Raw genomic sequence first — 22,291 nt, 5'->3', positions numbered from 1 at the left:
ATCAAAGGATGCAACTTGAAAGTTGAAACTGGATGTTTGATACTTTTTTGTATAAGAAACTTGATGTTTGCTACTTTTTTGTATAATTAAACTTGATATTTTCTTGGGCACTTAAACTTGGTCATCACTATTTTGTTACATGTTAGGTGTAATTTGGATTTTTGAATTTGAAAAGTGATGTTTATTTGGATATTTGTTGTAATTTTCATCTTAAAAATTAAGTAAAAACTATAAAAACATAAATAATCAATATTTTACTATTTTATTTATTATATAAAATAAATAAAATATTAATTTTATTGATCTGGTTCGATCGTTCGGTTGAACCGGTTGAACCATTTTTTAAGTCTTGACCGGTTCGATTAACGATCCGGTTATAAAAACAGTGGTTTCAAGTTGTTAATTTAACATGTTTGGCCAAGTCCGGTTGTAGATTCAGGCAACACAAATTTGTCGAAACATTCACACAGGTAAATATTAGGTAAACCACCCATACGAAGTCATCAACCATTACGACCTCAAAGCCTAGATAAAACTAGGAACAGTACATGTCAAATTATTAAAGTCGCGACTTACTCGAAGGTTCTTGTTCTAAACAAAGCCATCCCAGTTCTGGATGGACGGATATATACACGAAAGAAAACAAAAGATCAAATATGTGGTAATCGTACTACTTGAGAAAACCACAGCAATTTAGCGTCCAACGATTTGGTTATTCACATGTGCTGATACTCGGGATTGAATGCGAGAGACTCCCGGTAGATCAGCTCCTTCATTTGTTCTTCAGTCAGGGCATGCTGCTCAAAGTCGAAACTAAAAGGAGTTGTGCAAACAGGCTCGTCGCTGATGTCATGGAGCGAATTGAGATACGGATGCGCCAATGCATCTTCAACTGAAATCAAAATATATTCACAAAACAATCAAAAATGGGCTGCAGCTGAATTCATAATTCTGTGAAATGGTTTAGGGACGGAAAGCTATTAAAAAGACCGTGATGTTGATGTAACTTATTTGAAGAAACCTATGTTACATTTTTCAAGTAAGGGCCAATGCTACCTACCTGTAATCCTTTGTCTGGGATCAAACGTCAGCATTTTCTCAACAAGATCAATTGCAAGAGGGTGCACACGAGAAAACTTCTCAGTAAATGATTGTCGATGGTAGGGTGGCAATTGCTGTATGTATCTTTTGGCATTTTCATTCAGACATCCCAGCTCAGCCTCAGATGGGGTGCCTATCAGCTGCAAAGCAAATAGGATCCTTGGTCACACTTAGGCACAGGCGCGTGTTGATATTACCATGAGTTGATCATAAACACGTACAAGGTCTAAGAGGACATCTCAAAAGCGCTATTTATTTTTAAAACTAATCTAGCTTAAGGTAGGTAGTGTGACAGCTAAACTAGTATTTCTGATGTTAAATACCCCTTTATACAATTCACAGAAACAATTACCAATCAAAACCATCCCACTAAATTTGGGTGGAGGCAGCACAACACTGGTATACAAAGATATGTGACATGCATTTTCTTAATTGAAAATCATGGTTCTGGGATTCTCTGTTCTATTGGAGACTCCAGGATTAGCCAGAGCCAACTTGGTTTTCTGACTTGTTTTTTCATATAATGTCTTCAGTAAATATAAGAGTAAATCTAGAGTGGGTAAGCTGTAAAAATCTTGACAAAAATGCTCCTCCTTCCTTTGCGTTAGATTTATCACAGAAGGCAACTAATTTACAAAATGAACATATCCTAGGAAAAAACCAATAAACTCAACCGTAAAATTGAACATAGCCATTAAAATCCTCAAAATCTCAAAAGATTTTTTAAGTTCAAGAGAGATAATTTAAGAAAAAGATACCTCCATGAGCAGACGTAACTGGTGCACATGATCTCTACCTGGAAATAAGGGCTTGCGCTCCATTAATTCCATGAAGATGCACCCCACTGACCATACATCAATAGCAGCAGTATAATCAGATGAATTTAGCAACAGTTCAGGAGGCCGATACCACCTCGTAACGACATATTCGGTCATAAAATCTGTTTCAGATGTGACTCGTGCCAATCCAAAATCACATATCTTTAGGTCACAATTCGCATTGAGGAGAAGATTGCTCGGCTTCAAATCCCTGTGCAGAACATTTGCCGAATGTATGTATTTTAACCCACGAAGAATCTGATACAAGAAATACTGCACCAAAACATGGAAATAGCCATTTAACCATAAAGAAAATCAGCGCAATAAGGCAACAATGAATACAGAACCTTTTGAAGATGTGTTTATGGTGAAAAAAGCAGTGGTGGCATCTTGTGGTCATGAATTATCAAAGACAAAGCTCAACATGACAACCAAGACATATTAATGCATGAGAAAAATCGGCATCCTATATGTACACGCTTTCACATGTTATTAAACAACAATAGGGAAAATATTCTTTAGTATAGGACAAATACAACATTCGATTCACATTCCCCACAATTAAGGAGCTCTTAATGATTGCCTCGAGCCTATATGACACATTAATGCATGCACAGTTAAAAGGATGCATTTATTGGTCGTGGCAGCAGCTTTATGTTGAGTTCATGCACATATCATGTGAGTTTTTAGTAACTACTATTAGCTGGTATATTAATGTTTGGAAAATAGTAGCACTTCCATTTAAGGTACCAACAGTAGACAAGAGAAACTTGGATGAAAATACGGAAAACCACAATAATTTAATTCATTTAAAACTTTCCCCTCTTCCCCCTCCATCAATTCCAACTACTTCACCCAAGTTTTTTTTCCGTTTTCCTTCTTCACACAGTGTCTTGTCACATTGATATGAACCAGAAGAAAGGAGCTGATGAATTTAGAAAATAAAGGAGCAGACCATGCCCTACAAATAAATTTTCAACAAAAAAAGGACGAACCTGGCAATGCTCCTCAGACAATGCTTGATTAGAACGGATGATCTGATAGAGATCGGTGTCCATGAGTTCATACGCGATGTAAACATCATTAAATGCCACCCTCAAAGGAGGTGGTATTATATCTCTGATTGCGACAACCTGCAAAACAGGATTTGCAGTTTAGCCACTAAACATGTCAACACAAGACCTTAGTGTCTTTTCATAAATAAATAAATACACTTGATGTAAGCACAAGATTAGATCATATGCAAGCGACTATAGGAAAAACATGTGCAATTGCCTTTTGAAATTTGTGTTCCAATTAGGTAAGTGTGAGGTAACAGTGGCAAAATGCAACAACAAACTTTCTAAAATAAATTTTTTGAGCAAGGGAATTATCTAAAACTATCAAAGAAAATTTCTACAGTGAATCGATGAAACTGAATAATTATAAAAATACAGCACGCTGACTTGTAGGTGCAGATAAGTCTTGTTTAAAAAATAAGATCTATTTCCAAGATTTCCAAGTCAGCTCAATCCCTTTCGCACCTTCAGGTCAATAAATTGCCCTTTAATGCACCAAAACCTTTATAACTTTTTTTAGCGCCACCAAAAGCTTTTCAAGAAACCATTCAAGCTCTCAATTTGTTCACCCCAAGAACACGGGAAATATAAATGAGTACTGAGCTATCATTTTTCATCCCCATATTTGAAAAATAAAAGGTCGGCAACACTCACTCCCTCTGACCAACATATTTGTGTTCAGCTGCATAATGAATTACTAACGTTTTCATGATCCATATGGCGAAGAAGCTTTATCTCACGCAGAGTCCTCTTAGCATCGATTTTATTGTCGAAAGCATTGGCAATCTTTTTTATCGCCACATGCTCATTCGTCTCCGAATTCAAAGCCGAGCTTCCCAGCAAAATCCAAACAACGCACAAACTTTCAGTCATCAAACAACACTTTGAAGAAAATAAATCAGAGTGAAATTACAAACGATGGCAAAAAGGTAGAATCTTTGGTACCAAACGATGCCGTATGCGCCTTTGCCAATTGGCATGATGGGGGCTTTGTATTTAGAGGTGACCTCGAAGATGTTGCCAAATATGTTGTACTGAATGAATCGGCCCCCGTGGCTGAGCATCGCTGGGATATGGTCGATCGGCGGCGGCTGAGGCTGCGACTCGGCGTCCGACATGACGGTGTCCGCTGGCTGAACCCCACCCTCCATTTTGGGTGCTCTTTTCTTTAGCTACGAATTAATAAAAATTAAATTATTTAAATTAAATTAATAAATGAACAAACTGCTTCCCTGCTTGCTCATGTGCAATGTAATCTAAATGTTGGGCCCACAACCTATATAAGATTTATTTATTATTATTTATAATTATAATATAAAAATAATTAGAAATCGAATCATTAGTGCATATACAAAAATTTTTTTTTACATCTTTTAGATTTAAATAATGAAAAAGCAATTGCTTCAATAACAAACTAATTTATTTTACCTAAAGTTTTCACTTTGCTCAAAATTATTTGAATGTAATTGACATAATAATCAAAATCAACATTAGATCAAATTAATTATTTTATGTCGATCCGGTCCATAAAATTAATATTTTTGACATAAAAAATAATATTTTTCATGAGTCGGATGATAGAAGTTTCGTCTCACAAAATTGACATGTGAGACTGTTTCATATGCGTTTTTGTTTTATTCAAAATATATATTTTTGAAACTTTAGTTTTATGATTTTTTTAAAATAGATAAAATCGATTAATTTTAAATTTAGAAAGACTTGAACATGTAAATCTAATATTATAGTAATAATCATGTCTGGTTTGAGATAACACAGGGATTGTAGAGTTCCATAGGGCAACCACATCCTTTTAGTTATGGTAAGCAGTGGCCGAGATATATTTCATTCCTAGAACGGAAGGTGCTCCAGAACTCTGATAAACCGGTGATAAGGGAAAAAAATAATTAATATGCATACTGTAATTTTTAGGGCATTTTTCTTTTTGTGCTAGTATTGTGAAATAGTTATGTATTTTTTTTATACCAAATAGTTATGTATTGGTGTATTAATTTTTAATGATTTCATCCATTCTGTATTTGATTTCATCTATTCTGTATTTGTTACTATTTGCAGTGTAAAAATATTTTTTTTTCCTCAAAATTTTATTAAAAATCCTATTGTGTAAAATGATATTGAAATCGGAACGATGAATCAGCTGCTTTTCCTGCGAACCATGCTTATAGCAGCTATTCTTCTCATGTACAATGATGTATTGTATGAACTTCTGATATTTTTTAAAGCAATCAATCCAATTTAGAATTGGATTTGGACTAGGGATAGAAAGAGGTTAGGTTTTCACATCTAATTATTTTGACCTAAAATGAAGCAGATCGTGTTGTTTTGTCCGAGGTCGTTATATTTCCTCCTAGAATTTTTTTGGCAAAACAATTTTGATTTGTCCGAGATCGTAACATGTGAGTAACGATGAAATGACATTTGGAACCTTAACGAAGTTTTACGATAAAATACTAAAATATGTTGAGACTTTAATCTTTCACTACAAGAAAAATGATTTTCCGCAGCACGTCATCAACGGCGTGCATTAAAAGCACGCTGCGAATATTACTTTTAACGGCGTGCACTCAGATGTGCGCTGTTGATATTATTGCACTTGACAGTATTAACGGCGTGCTTAAAACGCACGCTGCGGATATTACTTATCCGCGGCGTGCTTTATGTGTGCCGTTAAAAAATTAATAGTTTTCTGATACTTATCATAATCTCTGATTTATAAGATTCAAGAATATCTATAGATAAGGTAATATTCGACAGCTGATATCTGTTTAACAGCCTTGCTTTTGGCCTGCCCTTTTGCCTTCTGTGTAATGATGTGATAATGTTCTGCATGACCGTTTGAGAGAAAGAATGCGGATGCTACTGATCGGAGAAAAACAAAGGAAAAAGAATGTCAATGCTTTGCTGAAGTTATGATATCTTTTCATCTATGTAGCGTCGTATGCGGAGTTGATCATCACTCTCGAAAACTAAGATTTGAAGTGATCTATAATTTACTAAGTACTCGGTATAACTCACGCATTCGTGTACAAACCAATGCGGACAAAGTAACACAAATATCTCCGGTAGTAAGTCCATTTCCATCAGCCGGCCGGTGGGAGCGAGAAGTTTGGGATATGTTTGGTGTTTCTTCCTTCAATCATCCGGATCTACGTCGTATATCAACATATTATGGTTTCGAGGGTCATCCATTACGAAAAGACCTTCCTCTGAGTGGATATTTGGAAGCACGCTATGATGATCCAGAGAAACGTTCGTCATATCTGTATTGTATTCGGTATAATGCTCATGCCCATATCTATGCAACATAGCTCTTCATCTTATAATTTTTTTATACTTTCTTGGTTTTGCTTACTCAGTTTTATCAAAGAAGCAAATTCAATGTTTATTAAAATTACTTTTTTCAAGAAAAAAGAAAGATAAATATAAAAAAAAAAGAGTTGAATTATATTTGGCCAACCAGATTAAAACTTCCTAACTATGTTTGTGTGTCTCATCCTCCTAATCAAACATAAATACATTAAATTCAAGAAAATATGATTCTCACCTATATATTCATTTCAGTAGATAAATTTACAATCATTGCATTTGTTGGCCCTATTAAACACAATAAATTTTTTAGATATATAAAATTTAAAACATCTGAATGTACAAGTGCAATTAAATAATAATTACTAATGTGAGAATCTACTTTATCTCAGTTATTTACAAATACCGAATTAATTAATTAATTAATCCAGAGAGTCAATTGCATTTACACACCCACGATAAATGACACGTCTAATGTGTTAATTATCTAAAAAACCAATATAGATTCCGTAGAGTATCCCATCTTCTCAAGATTCTGGTTCACGGCGAACTGCAGCATCGCCGGAGGCCCACATGCCAAAGCCAATGAATATTCCGACGACACCGGAATATGGTCTCTTAAAATATCTTCAGTTATATGCCCTAAACTGTATTTCCACCCTTCCTTCACAGGTTTTGACAATACATACCACACTTTAACCCTCTCAGGATATTTCTCCGCCCACTCATGGAGCTCAGCTCTCAGCAATATATCATCCTCTGTGCGATTCGCATATACCACGAACATCTCGGTTTCGTCGTCCCCATCCTTCAAAATCGCCTGCATGACCTGAAATTATATCAAATAAAAAAATGTAATTCAGAGTTTACATGAAATTTGCTGATTTTCTTGTTCTTGGTTTTCTTGAAATTTACCTGATAAATTGGGGTGATTCCGGATCCGCCGGCGATCATGGCCAGTTTTTTGGCGAACTTTTGTTTACCATGAACCAGGAAGTTACCTTTTCCCGTGTACTCAATGTGTCCCAATGGACCTTTCACATCTATAGACGAGCCCAGTTCCATGGAATCCAAATGCTGAGTCATCAGGCCGCCGTTGGGGAATTTCGGGCTCACCCCTTTGAAGTAAATCTTGACCACTAATTCGAAGTATCCGACAGTATCTACACTGCTTGATGGAGTATAGGCTCGCATGCACAGCTTTTCGTCGATGGTGGCACAGATGAATATGTGTTTCCCTACCGGTAATCCAAGCGTTTGATCCTCATTGGGAAACGCAAATCGAAAAAGCCTCACGTCATGTGATAGCTTAGTTTTGGCAACGAGTTTGCAAGGAGTTTTCTGTCGAGGAACAAGAGCCACGCTTCGCATGGGAAGATTGGTTTCTTTAATCGGAGTTAAATTGAGATTCCCAGATGGACCATGAACTGAGTTGTTAGGGGAAGAATCCGCCGACGCATAACCAGTGGTCATCAACTCCCCGATTCTGTATTCTTCGAGCATTTTCTTGGCTTTATCAGAGTGAATGGCGTCAAATTCTTCCGTACAGTCTGTGCCAGCATTGATGAGGATGCTGTCTGTGCCTCCGGGGTGTTCTTTAAGGAAGCGGGTGCAGTCGTAGACTTGACCATGCACGATGATCCATGGGGAGTCGGCTGAATTATGCTTCTTAACCTCTGAATTGGAGAACATTTTAAAGTTGGTGTTGATGAATGGAGATGAGATGCTTTTCTTTAGGGCTTGGGTGTCGTTTGCGAATTTCTCGAGGTGGCGTTCCTTGGCCATCCAGCCTCCGGATTGGTTTCCGGGTTGAGTTGGGTGCTCAAAGACGATCCCGATTTCTCCTTTGTGTGGTTTGCAGACATTTGTTTTAACTCTAAACCAACAATTATTCATCATACCCTGAAATTTGTATTAGTTAGCCAGCTGATTTAATTCATCACAATAATAAATATTTCGATGCGATATAAATTATATATTTGCACGCGGTTTGTATCATAGAGTTGGTACCATGATATTCCAAAAGAGCTTGTCGGGCTGTGTGTTGAGGGTTTCGTCCCACGCCCGAACGGCGATTTCCTTGGCGCCGAGGATGTCCAAAACCTCAACCTCAAGTGACCACAAACACCAGCACCAATATTTGCCGTACTTGTTAGGCTTTTCGGGGTGGTCGAGGCTGCACAACGACCATGTTTCACCCCCATCCATCGTCACCTCTACCCTTGTCACCTTTTTCCCACCCCCTATATTCATAGATAGTTCAAGTAATTAGTGAAAATAATTAGAGCACAAAAGGATTATTATAGTATCTCTCGATGTATTATAAATGAAAATTAAATTTGTTATCATTATAATACTATAATTTTAAAAGAAAAAGTTTCAAAAGAAAACTCAAATGAACAATACGTACGTCTCTTATAGAAATAGTATTATATTTAACAAACTAGACAATTTAATGTTAATTAATTGACAACAATTTTATATTGTTAAAGCATAGGAACGAAAGATGATGAAGTGTATTAATTAATAATTAGGTATTAATATACGTTAATAATTAGGTATTAATAATATATGATAGTATACTAATTAAATAATCTTGCGTCACTCTTTATGATAGATTCCGTATTATTGCTGCTGATTTATTGGTAGGGGTTGTAAGTAGGAGTGAGAACACAAAATTCCAATTTATCAAATTTTCAGATTTTCGATACAATACGATAAATATATAAAATTTAAAAATTTCGTTATATGTTAGAATACAGAAATAATATATAAAATTTTAAAATATATAATATTTTTAAACAATAAATTTAAAAAAAATTTAAAAATAAAAAGTTTTTTTCGATATAAAATGATATATACCGATATCGTATCGAAATCTCGGTATACTGTACAATTTTGATATAATCGATAGGTTAATATGAAAAATTTTTATACTGTAATTTTTTATTTGATATACATTATACAGTTTTTATTGATATGTCATGATACGACACGATATATCTTAACTACCCCTTTCAAAACAAAATATCTCATCTTCGTTGACTTTGGAAAACAAATAGAAACAAAATTCGTATGCTAAATGGTGAAAATATTTTATTAAAAAAAGAAGAAGAAGAAGCATGATTCAATTAATTAATTACCTGAATATGCGTAACCCCTCAAGGTGTAGGGTATCTGAGTAGTCCAGGAGTTAATGGGCAATATTTCTTCATGACACGGCGTCGTAATCACAGAGTTAAATGTTGAGTTCGTTGATTATATATTCAGGTTTGTACCACCACGCTGCAACACAACTTAGTAATATACTGATCAGCTGCGTTTAATCAGTCGGGATCTCAAACTTGGAATTCTCACGTCAAATTGTATAAATTATGAGTGATTGATAGATATTGTCAAATAATATATACCTTCGGCATTTGCAAGTTCCGCGTCAACGTGCGAAGGAAGAACCCGATTATCCCTGTGATGGTAATAGCTATCTGACTCCTTTGTAGTCACCATTATACGTTTTAACCATTTCACCATTCTCCCACCAATAAACCCTGGAATTATGACCCGAACGGGGAACCCGTGATCCGGGCTCAGACTCTCGCCGTTTTGCATGTACGCCAATATAATATCCCTCGAAGGATCCATCGCCACTTGTTTCTTCAAACTCGTTCCGTACTTAGTGCCGCCGCCGGCGGGTAGATACTCGGCCCCCTCGAAACACACGTTCAGGTCTCCCTTCTTATGGCTGAGAATCCCACACCGCTTCAATATGGAGGGTAGAGGCACTCCCCGCCAGACTGAAGTGGAGATAGCGGCGGCGCCCCAGTTGAATCCTATGGTTTTTTTCACCATGTTTTGCTCTTTGCGGCGGTTTCCGGCGCAAACGAGGGTGACGGGGAACACTTTGCTCGGAAACTCTTTCACCAATTGATCCATTGTGAAAATCATGGGGCGTTTCACAAGACCGGAGACTTCGATGGTCCACTCACGCCAACTTGCTTTCGGGACCGGCCCGTGGTTCCGTACGTAGTGGAGAGGAACAGGGGTAATGAATCCATGGTGCATGAGCCTCGGCAGCGGTGCCTCCGCGTTGAATGGGTGTTTTCCGGTGAGCCGGACCATGGAGGCGTTGCGCTCGACCCAGTTGTCGGCTGTGGACTCGTCTCTTGAGTCAAGAACGGATGGTTCTATCTCGGCATTCGCTTTCTTAATGGCTAATGTATGTTTCTTTTCTTCGTCATAATCGTCTTCAGAATCCTCGGATGAATCATCTACTTTCAAATCTTTATATGTAGATTTCTTTGGAAATGTGAAATCTGGGGAGTTAGGGATGCTGTAACCGCGGACAGGGGAGTCCGACCTTTGATGGGTGGTTGAACTGGATTTGAATGGGCGGGCTAAGTTGAGTAAACTGGTCGGTTCTCGGTGAGAGAATTGCCGGTTCTCGACGGAGGTCGCCATGTTAGTTCTGGTGAAATGGAAAAGTTAGGAAGGTTGGAAGGGACTATTTTTCTTCCTCCGGTTTTTAGTTTTTTTCCCCAGTGAAAACTTTGAGACCAGTGGACAAGTTTATATAGAGAAATCGGTGCTTCGTTTTAAATTTAAAAAAATGTCCTTTACTTTGGTATAGACCCCACCGCAGCCATTAATTTTTTTACGAGGCACGAAAGATCTTTCCCAGAGTTTCCTAAGTGCATCAAAATAGTTTAATATAATACATTTTCAAATTCATATTATGGAAGAAATTCAGAGATGGTACATCTAATCAGAGCCGTACCTATGTTCGATGGGGCCTAAAGCGAAAATTTGAAAAAGTCGTATCTATGTTTGATGTGACTTGAAACGAGAATTTAAAAATGAGTTCTCTTGTTGCTATAAATAATGCTAAAATTCAGTTAGTAAATAATAAATACGATAAATAATAATAAATACACAAGAAAAAAATATTACATAAAAAACAAGTCAATAAATATTTGAAATAATTACATAAATAATAATCGTCTAACTATTTTAGAAGAAAAATATATATCAAATTTTATAATCCATTTTTCGAATCATTTTTTTGTCAATCAACAACATAACTAGCTAATTTAGTCTATTTTGTGGCATTATTGATCGAAGATAAATGTTTATTAACTTCAACTTCGATAAGCTTCTTTCTGTTTATGCAACTGTTACTAGGATAGTTAACAAAATCTTATAGGCAATATAAGTATTTGAAAATAAATCATTCAGTTTTGACAAACACTGTAGCATCTTAAAAAATTATTGAAGTTCTATATAATACTTCATCAAGTTAGTTAAAAACTAACTCGTTAACTTCTCTATATTGATATTATTTAAATTGTTCAAACCGAACTTGAAGGAATATCGAGTTTGATCGACTATAAACAAAAAATATTCAAATTACTCTTCTTTTTAGTTAATATTGGCCCCCTCAAGGACCGAGTCCTGAGGCGGTGGCCTCCTTGGCCTCATAAAAGGTCCGGCCCTGCATCTAATCCGATGAGTATATTGCATACTTGACAAACAAGTATTAAATTTTATTTTTATAAATTATTTGTTAGGTAATTTGATGACGGGTACTCCTCGCTCGACTAATTGAGAAATATACATACAATGGTAGTTACGAAAATTGAATTCAAGGTTGCATTTGGATCGATGAATTTCAAATATATTTTTACCGACCAGATAATTAAGATTATAAGCTTCAAATCCACCTCTTACATTTTTATATAATATTTCATGTTAATTATGATCAATTTCAAATTCACTTGATTATGATGTCATTTGTAATACATTCTACTTTGTATTAATAAGGTGTAAACAAGTAATATATAGATTTAAGATTTGATATATAGTTTCATTGTAAACAATAAAACTATAATCGAAATAAATTGATTTCAAATTCATTTTCCCAAACACAACGTAAATGATTATGATCAAATCAATTGGTACAATCTAATACATTTTTTGGCCTTCATGCCATGCATCGGATTTGATAAATGTCCGAAATATTTATTCTGATATGGTTGGCATACAGTTGTTTTGTTTTAACCTTGTTCTATTAATTCTGACATGATTCTACTCATTTCATAGATTTAAATTAATACAAATAATAATATAATAATAATGACAATAACAATAAATTAGGGGGTTTAACATGAGTGTTTGAGTTGGTGAACTAGGTAAAACGTGATGATAATGCGTTCGATTACTCTATCAACTCTTTCTCAGGTATGTTGTACATGACTTGTCTAACGGGATTTATTTAGTGTGGTTCTCATTTTCATAAAAAATTTATTACTAATAATATCTTATGAGCATATAATATATTCTGTTGTGGCTTGAACATGAGAAGTGGCGGATGGAGTCTCAACTGTCAAGAGCCAAATGACTATTTTAAAAAAATGGGGCAACAAAAATTTAAGAAATTAAAGGGTCGTAATTCCCATTTCCGAACAATTGGGGACAGTGGCCAATTCAAACCAGTGGGGGGTTATATATATATATTATATGTATATTATATACGGAGATATTTAATTGCCTTTTGGGGAATTTTGGAGTCATTCTTCATTTTGTTCTCGCTACTTTTAATTTTTCTATTACAAGTTTCCACTCATCCACCGAAAATCGGGGAAAATAAACGAGTTTTATGGTGTGTTAATTCGGAAGTTAATCATTGGAATTTATTTTAAAGAATAATTGATTTAATAATATTTTTGACAGGTGGCAACTTAGGACAATGTGGTGGATTATTAACCGTTCGATCCACGTAAAATAATGATCTTGTCGCACATCGAATATTACGAATATGCATGCATGATTCCAGTAGGAGGCACGAATAATAAATCATAACTCAAAATAGAGGGCAGTTAATTAACCTCATTTATTATATTATATTAAATTTCTCTATGTTCCGAATAATTTAATAGCTAATCAACTTNCATCTATTGGATATGATTAAACATATCAAAATTTTATATTCAATATATGAGTATCATTTCATTGACGGACATAGAGGTGGTTGGTGAGCATGATAACAAAATAGATGTTTGCAATTTTTTTTGTTTGACCATAAATAATAAATCATCCACATTTGATGTTGTTAGTTTGTGCGGCACCAAGCTTTTTGTCTCACATAAAGGCCCTAAATCTTTATATACGGGCCATCCTTTCTCTCAATATAACACGATAACACTCAGTAAAGTGCAGTTTAATAAATACCAACCATGTTTTTAAATAATTTAATTTAAATTTTTTTTTTTGGGCCCGATTGAGGGACTTATTTATATATGGTCACCTTGGCATTGAGATGGTAATATAAGGCCCGTGACTTTCTGCAATATTTTACATGATAAATAGAAATATTGCTTCTAAATCAAACAAGAAGAAATATAAAGTTCGAGCAAATTATAAATGGATCACGTGCCAGTTTGGGAATCAAGTTCTGAGCACGAGGGATATGCTAATGGCGTAATCTCTGGTACAATGAACATAAGTTTGGGAATTAAGTAAATGGCTGATGTAAGCATGAATACAAAGGGTGGAGAAATGCAGGCTCTGTGGAAAAGAATGCCACAATTTTGAGCACAAGAATTTGGCTGAGTGATGAATTATACAAATCATAGTCATATCACAATGTCGTTAGTTACGAGGTTGGCTATAGGAATATTAGTTCTCTTAATTATATGATTCTCATGTGGATCATCTCTTAAATCAAAATTTATTTGTCTCAATTATGTTAATTTCATTTAAAATTAAACTATTTATGATAATCAATTTTAATAATCTTTAAAGATATCAATTTATTTCCCTCGAAAATAACCTTCCTCTTAAGTATTTTAATAAAATCTAACGAAATGAAATATATATATAAATACAAAAGCAGATTAAAGATCAAAGAGAAATTCTGCAACTTTGAGTTCATCAACAATTTCGAATCATGCACTACTTGTTTACTTCTCGAAATACCTTTTCTGCCTTTTGATTCTTGAATCCCTGATGATTTATAATACAATTGCAGGTGGAAGTAATCTGTTTATCGATAAATGACTTTCCTCGATCTGAAAGCTTTTGAGCGTTACCCCATTAAATCTTCGTTTCCATATATTCACCTCATCGATGCCGCCGCCGCCGCCGTCAGGTGGCGTCACTCTCTTCATCACCGGCAGCGGCGGATCCATTTCACCTACATCAATCACAGCCTCGACACAATCTGGATCACCGAAATCATCACGATCATATTTCTTCAGATGTGTCATTCTCAAGTTACTCACGCTGATCATTTTCCTGCTAGCTCTGCAAGTCTTGCTACCACTTCTTCTGCCGCCGGAAGAAACGCCGGCATTATTGGTGGTGGTCGGTTGCACAAGGTTCCTGCTGGAGAACATTGTAATCAGCTTCGTGTAATTGTGAGAGTGCTGAATGTTGTTCGTTCTGGCGGCGGCGGAGGCGGCGGAGCCAATGACTCTGTTCTTCCTTCTGACTTGGCCAATGCAACTGACTTCGGGGGATGAAGGGTCATCGGCTCGATCTTCTGTGTGTGTAAATCTTATGTCTTTAATGGATAAGCGGCAAAACATTGGGATCAAAACGAAGCTATTCCGGCGGCTGTGTTCGTGCCCTTTGCCCATCTCTCGCTACTCACTTGTTCTAGTTCAATCTCTGTATCATTATGGTGCAAGTGTTTTGCATTTGTATACATCATGAATACGTTAAATTGTAAACCACAATGATACAGATAAATTTTTTGGTCTAATTGTGATCATATCGAATCCGTAACCCAAATATTACTCATAGTGTAACTTCTCATTAATTCGTTATTTGGTTCTAACATCGTCTCTCTAGAAAATTTCACTCTGTTTAGTGATTTAACCGATGATATTTCAATTTCAAATAAAAATATTAAAATATGGAAAAAGTTATGTAGAATGGTGACTGAATGACAGCGCAGTTTAAATGAAAAACGCGAGCTTTGCAACAGACAACGAACCTTGGTGTCCTCTAAGCCGACAGCTCACATTTTATCATCACGTGTCCCTTTTCCCATCCTCTACTAGTCCCAAGTCCAATTGAATTATGACGATATTAAAAATTATTATCATACAAAATTATCAACAATTGTACTGTATTCGCCATTATTGAGAGCAAGAGACACCAATTGTACTCGATTCCATCAAATACATTGCCTACTTGATTGATTTGATATATACGGAATCCAATCGACTAACCGAGAAGATCTCCTTCATTTTCATCCACTCAGTTTAAATTATAGACTAATTATAGAGAGGGATTAGCTGCCTTCATGATTTAGCAGAGATTTTATCAATTGTACAAACAAAACACATGCACAAACAACTTCGACCAATGAATATACTGTAAATCAAGAATTATATCCAGAACTGATTAGTACCTAAAGAATACATGCAAGTATAACCAGTCGTCCCATGTATGTAGCCCAAACGAATCAGAAAACAGAAATACAATCTCTTCTCCACCTATAACACTGGCTGGCTTATCAATCGGTTCAAAAACACTAAAGAGCTCAGCTCGCATGTGCACCAATTCTTACACTCGACGAGTAATGTAGTTTAGAAGACGAATCTTAAATTATCCATACGCTGAATTACTCGTAACATACGTGGCTTCACGTTAACCTTCTTCTATATCATCTAGAAGCTGAAATGGTGGGTCGTCTGAGATTTTTTGGAGTCAAAAGGATATCTATAATAAAGCATTCCAAAGTGCCTCTTCCCCTTCGCCACATTGTTCATGTACAAATTTAATGTTCTCTACAGATTTGCAGATTCCACTACAGCTCCAATCGAACGAGGCAATGCATACATTACCTGCTTGTGCCTTCCATTCACAATCTATATATGAATTTGAAATGAAATTTACTGAAATAACTCCGAATAAATGATGTGTTTAATGTCATGAAGTTTGGAAGAACCATACCTGGTGGAGTACCACAGCACATACTACGATCGTCAATGTGCTCAACTTCAAGACCGATAAACCAAGAACCGAGTGACACATCCTCGTTAGCATACTTGTGCAAAATAGGCCTAAAAATTAAAATACAAATTACCTTCAATGTTTAGCACACACATGATATCATGAATCTTAAGTAAGCTTTTAAATATAAAGGATGTACTTGAAATGAAACTCAAAAATTGTAAATGGATTTTGATGTAAAAAAGGGGAAATTTTCCCCCTGAGTTTTAACATGTTTAAACAAATATAGTTTACGCTGAACTGAAAAAAAAAACTCAATTCCAGGTTATAAAAACACGCAATCCTTACTGATTGATTGAGATGTATGTAGCCAAATCCTTGGAAATTGCATATATCTGTCCAGTCGCATGCCGGAAATATTTATTCCCTTCTTCTCCAAATTTCCAGTGCTCCGGTTCATGGTATTTAACATTCCTGAAAAACACAATTCTTATCAAAAACTATCCCTGAAGAAACAAACACACATGACACAACAAACTGATTCAGTGATATTTTGAGCCCTACTTTTGAGCAAGAACTGGTCCAGATTTCATACAGCCGATGTAAACTCTAGGTTTTGATCGATGACGGGCTAGATTTGCAGCCAGTGTACCTTTATTAGCAAAACACTTGGTAAATAAAAACCGTTGAAGAAAAAAATTTCAACAGTTAAAAATGAAGGAATAGAAATGATTGGAATCACGCACCCAAATTGACGTGGACATCATCATCAACTTTAACATAAAAATCAGCATCCCACATCGAAACAGCAGTGGTAAAGAAAGTTTTTGTTTTTGCAGACAGTTCATGATATCCCTCGACATGTTCCTGTTATATCACATGGTCAAGATTCAATTCTTCGAGTTAAGGATTATTTAGGAGGGACAAACGTGTAGTGCAGCATTGTTATTTACCAGCCTAAGAAAGTCATTATGTTGAGCTTCTTCTGAGTCAAGAGCCCTATCTAATATGCTGTTAGACGTTGCACTGCATCAATCGTGAAAAATATATAAATTGAGCTTATTCCAGATTAATGAAACATAGAGTACATGTTGCATGCAATTTCATCAAATCAGAAAAAATTTACATCTCAATTATCATATGCAACCAATATACCTGTGACCAATCATAAACCTCACAACAATCCCCTTCTCTAGCTCCAATTTTTGAAGCTGTTCCCCTGATCAAAACGTAAACACCGTCACCCACGTTTCCATACAAAAAAATATTGTACATGGGTAGATAAAGAGAACAACTCTGGCCTCACCTTGAGGCATCCAGGTCTCTCGGACCGAATCACGCCTCTTCCTACTACTGAAAGCAGTATTGATACCAATCACCATGAATGCCTTCTTCCTAAGTGGCTGTTTATCAGAACTGATGGGTAATTTGTCATTTTTTCCCTTATTCTGAGCACTCCGAGAGGCGGACAGCTCCATCTGAAGCATCGAAATCGACTTGTCCAATGATCTGAAATGGTATTTCTATATAATTTAACCATCCTTTAAAATTTAAACTTATAATTACCAGGCACACACGCATGATTAGAAAACAAAAATATAAACGCACTGGATAGCTTGGTGGGTCCTGTACACCTCGTTCATAACATCCTTGTCTTGATCTTCTGTTTTCTGAAAAAAAAGACAATTAAAAACTTAATATAACAATCAAACCAAACCAAGAAACAACTAAAGCAATCAAATTTGAATCTAATCTTGAAATATTTTTTAAAAAACCATATCCACAACAATCTCAAAGACAAAAACACTCAGAAAAAATTATAACAAAAGATCTTAAACCCAAATTCACGAGCGCAAAAATGGAAAAATTAAATCTTTCAGGCTTCAATTAAAACAACAAAATACCTTCTTTTTGGTGGTACGGTCTTCAGACACGACCTGCAGCTCATGGTCATGCCGGTGCTGAGTTATTAGCTGATTATTGGATTCCAGAGGTACCCACAATCTGCAAAACCCAGATCGAAAACATAATCACCACAAATAAAAATTCCCAAAAGTGAAAAAAAATATAGAATGCAAGAAATCAAAAATCTTGAACTAAACATACTTGTTGGTGAATAACATCCCAAAGAAGAAGAAAACAATGGAAAAAACGGGAATCCATTTCGCAGAAACCTTCCCGGTGCTCTTACCCTTCATTGATTCTCTCTTCCTTTTCTTTCCACAACAATCCACAGTTGAAAAAAAAAAGGAACGTACAAATATAAAGACAAAAACCCAAGATTCCCCAGCTACAAGTATGTGTTGAATCGTGCGTATTGATAGAAAAAGGCGTGAATCAGAAGTGAATTAGGCGGCGTCCGCGCCGGAGCTGGATTTTGGAAAATGCCGTTGCGAACTAATGGAAACAGAACTCGAACAAAATCTTAAATAACAATTGCTATTTTTGAGACGCGGAGACGGACTTTTGGACTTCTGACATCAAATGAGGTGTGTAAGAATGTTGACAAAATTGTTTTCGGGTCAGTGGCATTAAATTTCGGGTAATTTGTCGATATTTTAAGTTAAATTACTAAAATATTTTATAATTATATTTACAAATTTCGGATGTTATATATGGTAATTAATAATAACTGGTGGTTATATAAGGCAAGCATGTAGTTGTTCGCTATTATGTACTAAACCTTGATGAAAGTGTAGTTTTAACTATAAACTCCATTTATATTATTGTTTTTAATATATATATATGTATGCAAATATGTGTTGTTATACCGCTTATCAACCGTACTCACCTATGTGTTCATCGATGAAACGACATTCATCTATTGGATATGATGAAACATATCAAAATAATATATACAATATGTGAGTGTCAACTCATTGTTAGACACAGATATTAATATGATTTGTGAACAACATAACATTGATGTATATATATATATTCACGATTAATAGAATGCTAAACCGATTCATTGTCTTGTAAGTTTAGTTCAATTAATCTCATTAATTATCATTGAAAGATATTAATTATGTAATTTTATTTCTTTTAATAATTTGCAATGTTTTAATCGCTCGGTTCACAGTTAATTGATTTAATCTATAGAATATATTGAGTTGTTGGTTAATTGAATATATGTGCATACGTTACTGAATTGTGAATTCACCTTATAACATAACTAAATCGATCATTTAATATATCTAATAGTGAACATAATAGTGCTAATAATATTAATTCGTAGAGACTATAATTATTTTTAGAATTCTATTAATGTAAATATGAACTTATAATTTTACATAATGAGTGTATTAAATAATTAATACTCACGATAACAATATTATTTTTATTATTTTACATATTTACCGGTTGACAAAAAGGAGGCTAGTTCATATTGATAGAGTTAGGCCATAGCCCTTGGAATTTGGAAACTATAAAATATATATATATATATATATATTTCAACTATTATTATTATTATTGCTATTATTATTATATCGATAAACTCTAAGTATTGGACTAAAATAAGGAGGAATTAATTGATCTGAAGATTGATTGAACAAACTAGATAGATATTGTTTCAAGGATTTTTTTATATTAATTTTAAGTGTATAGGTGTCTCTCTTATCCATATTTTTAAGTATAGAAAACTGAAGAAAAATACATTTCTCATCGGAAAACACGAAATTTAAATATAAACACCGGTAAGATTTTATTTTATCAGTGACAACTCTATATATAAAAGTAAATATGTGCTGTCAATTGGGTGTTTAATTATATTTTAATTTAAAATTTTGAAAGCTGTTTAGGTAAAAACAAGGCAAATTGATGGGCGACTTTGTGTACATCCCATTATTGGAGTCACAAGAAGTTATTTATCATATAATATAATACTTATAACTTTGCAAATTCAGAACAAGGTGTACGTGTTTATTTGTTGCACACACGATATATGTATTGAAAATCAATCATATTGTTAAGGGGACAGGATAGAAAATTGTCTAAAAAAATCATAATAAGATACATATGTAATATATACATCCAACAATTCATAATATTATCAAGGGAGAAACATTTACAAAAACAAGGATACACCTGAAAGATAAAAAGAATTAAGATTTATCAAGGGACTAAGTTCAAAAAAAATGATTATTTATGTGTGTGTATATATATGCACACACACATTATTATATAAATAATATACCCTCAATACTAACTAATTTGGTTTCTTGGTATGACCAATTTTTAAATGACAATACTATTTTTATCTCAATAATAAACAAATTAAGTTTCAAAATAACAATAGTATCATCCTCACATAAACAAATGTGTATGTCTCTTATGAGACGGTCTCACGAATCTTTATCTGTAAAACGGATAAACCCAACGATATTCACAATAAAAAGTAAAACTCTTAGCATAAAAAGTAATACTTTTTCATGGATGACACAAATTACATATATGTCTCACAAAATACGACCCGTGAGACTGTCTCACACAAGTTTTTGCCTAAACCAAATTACATCATATATTTTTAAAATAAAGCACATTATCACATAATAATTTTACAACTTATAACAAAATAAGTACAAATATTTTCACTACAAATTGTTCGTAATTTAAATACTAACTTAACTCCAATAATAACTATTCATAAAAAACTAAATGAACAAGTACGCAGCATGTTGTAATAATCTGACACTTAAAAAAATGTCGATTCGGAAAGATTGAGGAGCAGTTTGGAGCTGTCGGTCGGTTCAGAGCTTTCGATCCCATTCAACCATCAAAGCACTAAGGCGTCCTCTGTCCAATGAGCATCAACGCGTTGGAGTTCTGAACTTCCAAATCATGAGGTGTCAAGACGCCGATGGCACGTACAATTCAAACCTTCCAAACTCTGTCTATAAATAGGGCACTCGGGATTCACTTGGGGGATAGTACTTCAATTATGAAGCATGATTCGAGATTAATACCGTTGTTGGGTTGTAATGTCTAGGATCTGTGAGTAAACATTCATGTTATCCTAGACCGGTGTTTAGGTATGTACATATTGACCGAGATATTCGGCTAATTATACATTCTCATGTGTTTCATTTTACTTTTCATATGATTTATGATTCATGTTTTTATGTCATGATAATATGCGAAATTTGCATATCATGTCATGCTTATATCTTTGAGATGGACATTTCAGTAAGGTCACTCAGTCCTTTCTCGTGGACGATCAAGCACTAGCTGGCATCAGATCCAATGGACAACATACTATGGAGACACATGACATTGTAGGTCCACGTTTGTTTGAGGTATGTGACGCTCCTAGAGGTATGAACACGTCGAGCCTATGATCATGTCGACCCTATATCCTTGTTTAATGCAGGCGTTTAGGGGGAAAAACAATCATTATTGAAATCTCCTAGTTAGGAGTATTAGATATAATATGTGTAGGACTCTCTCAAGCCCCAAAGAGGATAGTTGTAGAAAAATAGAAGGTAGCAGTTTGGGATGGTTTCGTGGTGAATTAAGGGGAATAATAAACAAACTAATCCTAATTATGATCGATAGAATAAAATACAAGATTCCAGCTAGCATACCAATTTGACAGTCGTTAATATATAGAACAAGAAATGTTACCCTTTCTTTAGTTAGCTCCCACACAATCGATCATACAAGTATGCATGCAAGTTGGGCATTTTCAACTGGAGAAAATAGCTTCCAAAGTGCCCATGTTATTCTCTTTATCTTGAGTAATTTAAGCTTGTATTATTCTTCGTGGCTACGTATAAGATGCATGCTAATAATTATCTTCCCTTTCTGAGATCATATTTATAGTTTTTGCTGCCAAAAAAATCACTTCATTCTTAATGGCGCATACTTACTTTGGCTAGCTTGTGTTGATACATGGCTGATTTTAACAACTTAATCCCAATTCATTGTGCATCCCATCTTGAGAATCATCTAACCATCTCGATCATTCCCTCGAGTTAATTGGACGATCGATCTATCCACGCTGTTTTTCATTTGTTCGATTTTATACTTACTATG

At 34.9% G+C, this 22,291-nt stretch overlaps 3 protein-coding genes and 1 pseudogene across 4 annotated transcripts; all 4 read right to left on the bottom strand.

The window, feature by feature from the left end:
• Positions 1-471: 471 nt before the first annotated feature.
• On the bottom strand, positions 472-4,177 carry LOC140968783 (mitogen-activated protein kinase homolog MMK1-like). Its single transcript, XM_073429889.1, has 6 exons — positions 3,923-4,177; positions 3,680-3,809; positions 2,915-3,052; positions 1,860-2,192; positions 1,061-1,241; positions 472-892 (listed from the first exon to the last, which is right to left on the bottom strand). Exons 1-6 carry the CDS (start codon positions 4,126-4,128, stop codon positions 717-719), a joined length of 1,164 nt encoding a protein of 387 aa, XP_073285990.1. The 5' UTR covers positions 4,129-4,177; the 3' UTR covers positions 472-716.
• Positions 4,178-6,652: 2,475 nt separating this feature from the next.
• On the bottom strand, positions 6,653-10,802 carry LOC140968785 (nitrate reductase [NADH] 2-like; annotated as a pseudogene).
• A 3,473-nt stretch (positions 10,803-14,275) lies between these two features.
• On the bottom strand, positions 14,276-14,942 carry LOC140968688 (uncharacterized). The gene has a single exon (XM_073429728.1). It carries the CDS (start codon positions 14,929-14,931, stop codon positions 14,305-14,307), a length of 627 nt encoding a protein of 208 aa, XP_073285829.1. The 5' UTR covers positions 14,932-14,942; the 3' UTR covers positions 14,276-14,304.
• Positions 14,943-15,656: 714 nt separating this feature from the next.
• On the bottom strand, positions 15,657-18,749 carry LOC140968798 (beta-1,3-galactosyltransferase 7-like). 2 transcript variants are annotated; one of them, XM_073429908.1, is made up of 11 exons: positions 18,362-18,749; positions 18,160-18,259; positions 17,864-17,925; positions 17,562-17,764; positions 17,411-17,474; positions 17,209-17,281; positions 17,002-17,122; positions 16,820-16,907; positions 16,604-16,729; positions 16,256-16,365; positions 15,657-16,170 (listed from the first exon to the last, which is right to left on the bottom strand). In XM_073429908.1, exons 1-11 carry the CDS (start codon positions 18,451-18,453, stop codon positions 16,022-16,024), a joined length of 1,188 nt encoding a protein of 395 aa, XP_073286009.1. In that variant the 5' UTR covers positions 18,454-18,749; the 3' UTR covers positions 15,657-16,021. The 2 variants fall into 2 exon arrangements, with proteins under 2 accessions (XP_073286009.1, XP_073286010.1); XM_073429909.1 differs by having other exon boundaries at positions 18,447-18,749.
• Between the last annotated feature and the right edge of the window lie 3,542 nt (positions 18,750-22,291).

This window comes from Primulina huaijiensis, unplaced genomic scaffold (assembly GCF_012295235.1).
Source record: "Primulina huaijiensis isolate GDHJ02 unplaced genomic scaffold, ASM1229523v2 scaffold37775, whole genome shotgun sequence".
In the NCBI taxonomy this organism is placed as follows: Eukaryota; Viridiplantae; Streptophyta; class Magnoliopsida; order Lamiales; family Gesneriaceae; genus Primulina; species Primulina huaijiensis.
Note: the sequence above shows the minus strand (reverse complement) of the source record. Positions and strands in the feature narration are given on the sequence as shown.

Bases quoted from the DNA above. Each gene is read 5' to 3' on its own strand.
- LOC140968783 (XM_073429889.1), bottom strand. From the start codon at position 4,128: ATGGAGGGTGGGGTTCAGCCAGCGGACACCGTCATGTCGGACGCCGAG. The intron at 3,810-3,922 runs GTACCAAAGATT...TTTGCTGGGAAG, and splicing joins GGCGCATACGGCATCGTTTG to CTCGGCTTTGAATTCGGAGA. The intron at 1,242-1,859 runs GTATCTTTTTCT...TTTGCTTTGCAG, and splicing joins AGTTACGTCTGCTCATGGAG to CTGATAGGCACCCCATCTGA.
- LOC140968688 (XM_073429728.1), bottom strand. From the start codon at position 14,931: ATGGGCAAAGGGCACGAACACAGCCGCCGGAATAGCTTCGTTTTGATC.
- LOC140968798 (XM_073429908.1), bottom strand. From the start codon at position 18,453: ATGAAGGGTAAGAGCACCGGGAAGGTTTCTGCGAAATGGATTCCCGTT. The intron at 17,765-17,863 runs GTGCGTTTATAT...ATACCATTTCAG, and splicing joins AGGACCCACCAAGCTATCCA to ATCATTGGACAAGTCGATTT. The intron at 17,123-17,208 runs GTAAATAACAAT...GTGATATAACAG, and splicing joins ATAATGACTTTCTTAGGCTG to GAACATGTCGAGGGATATCA.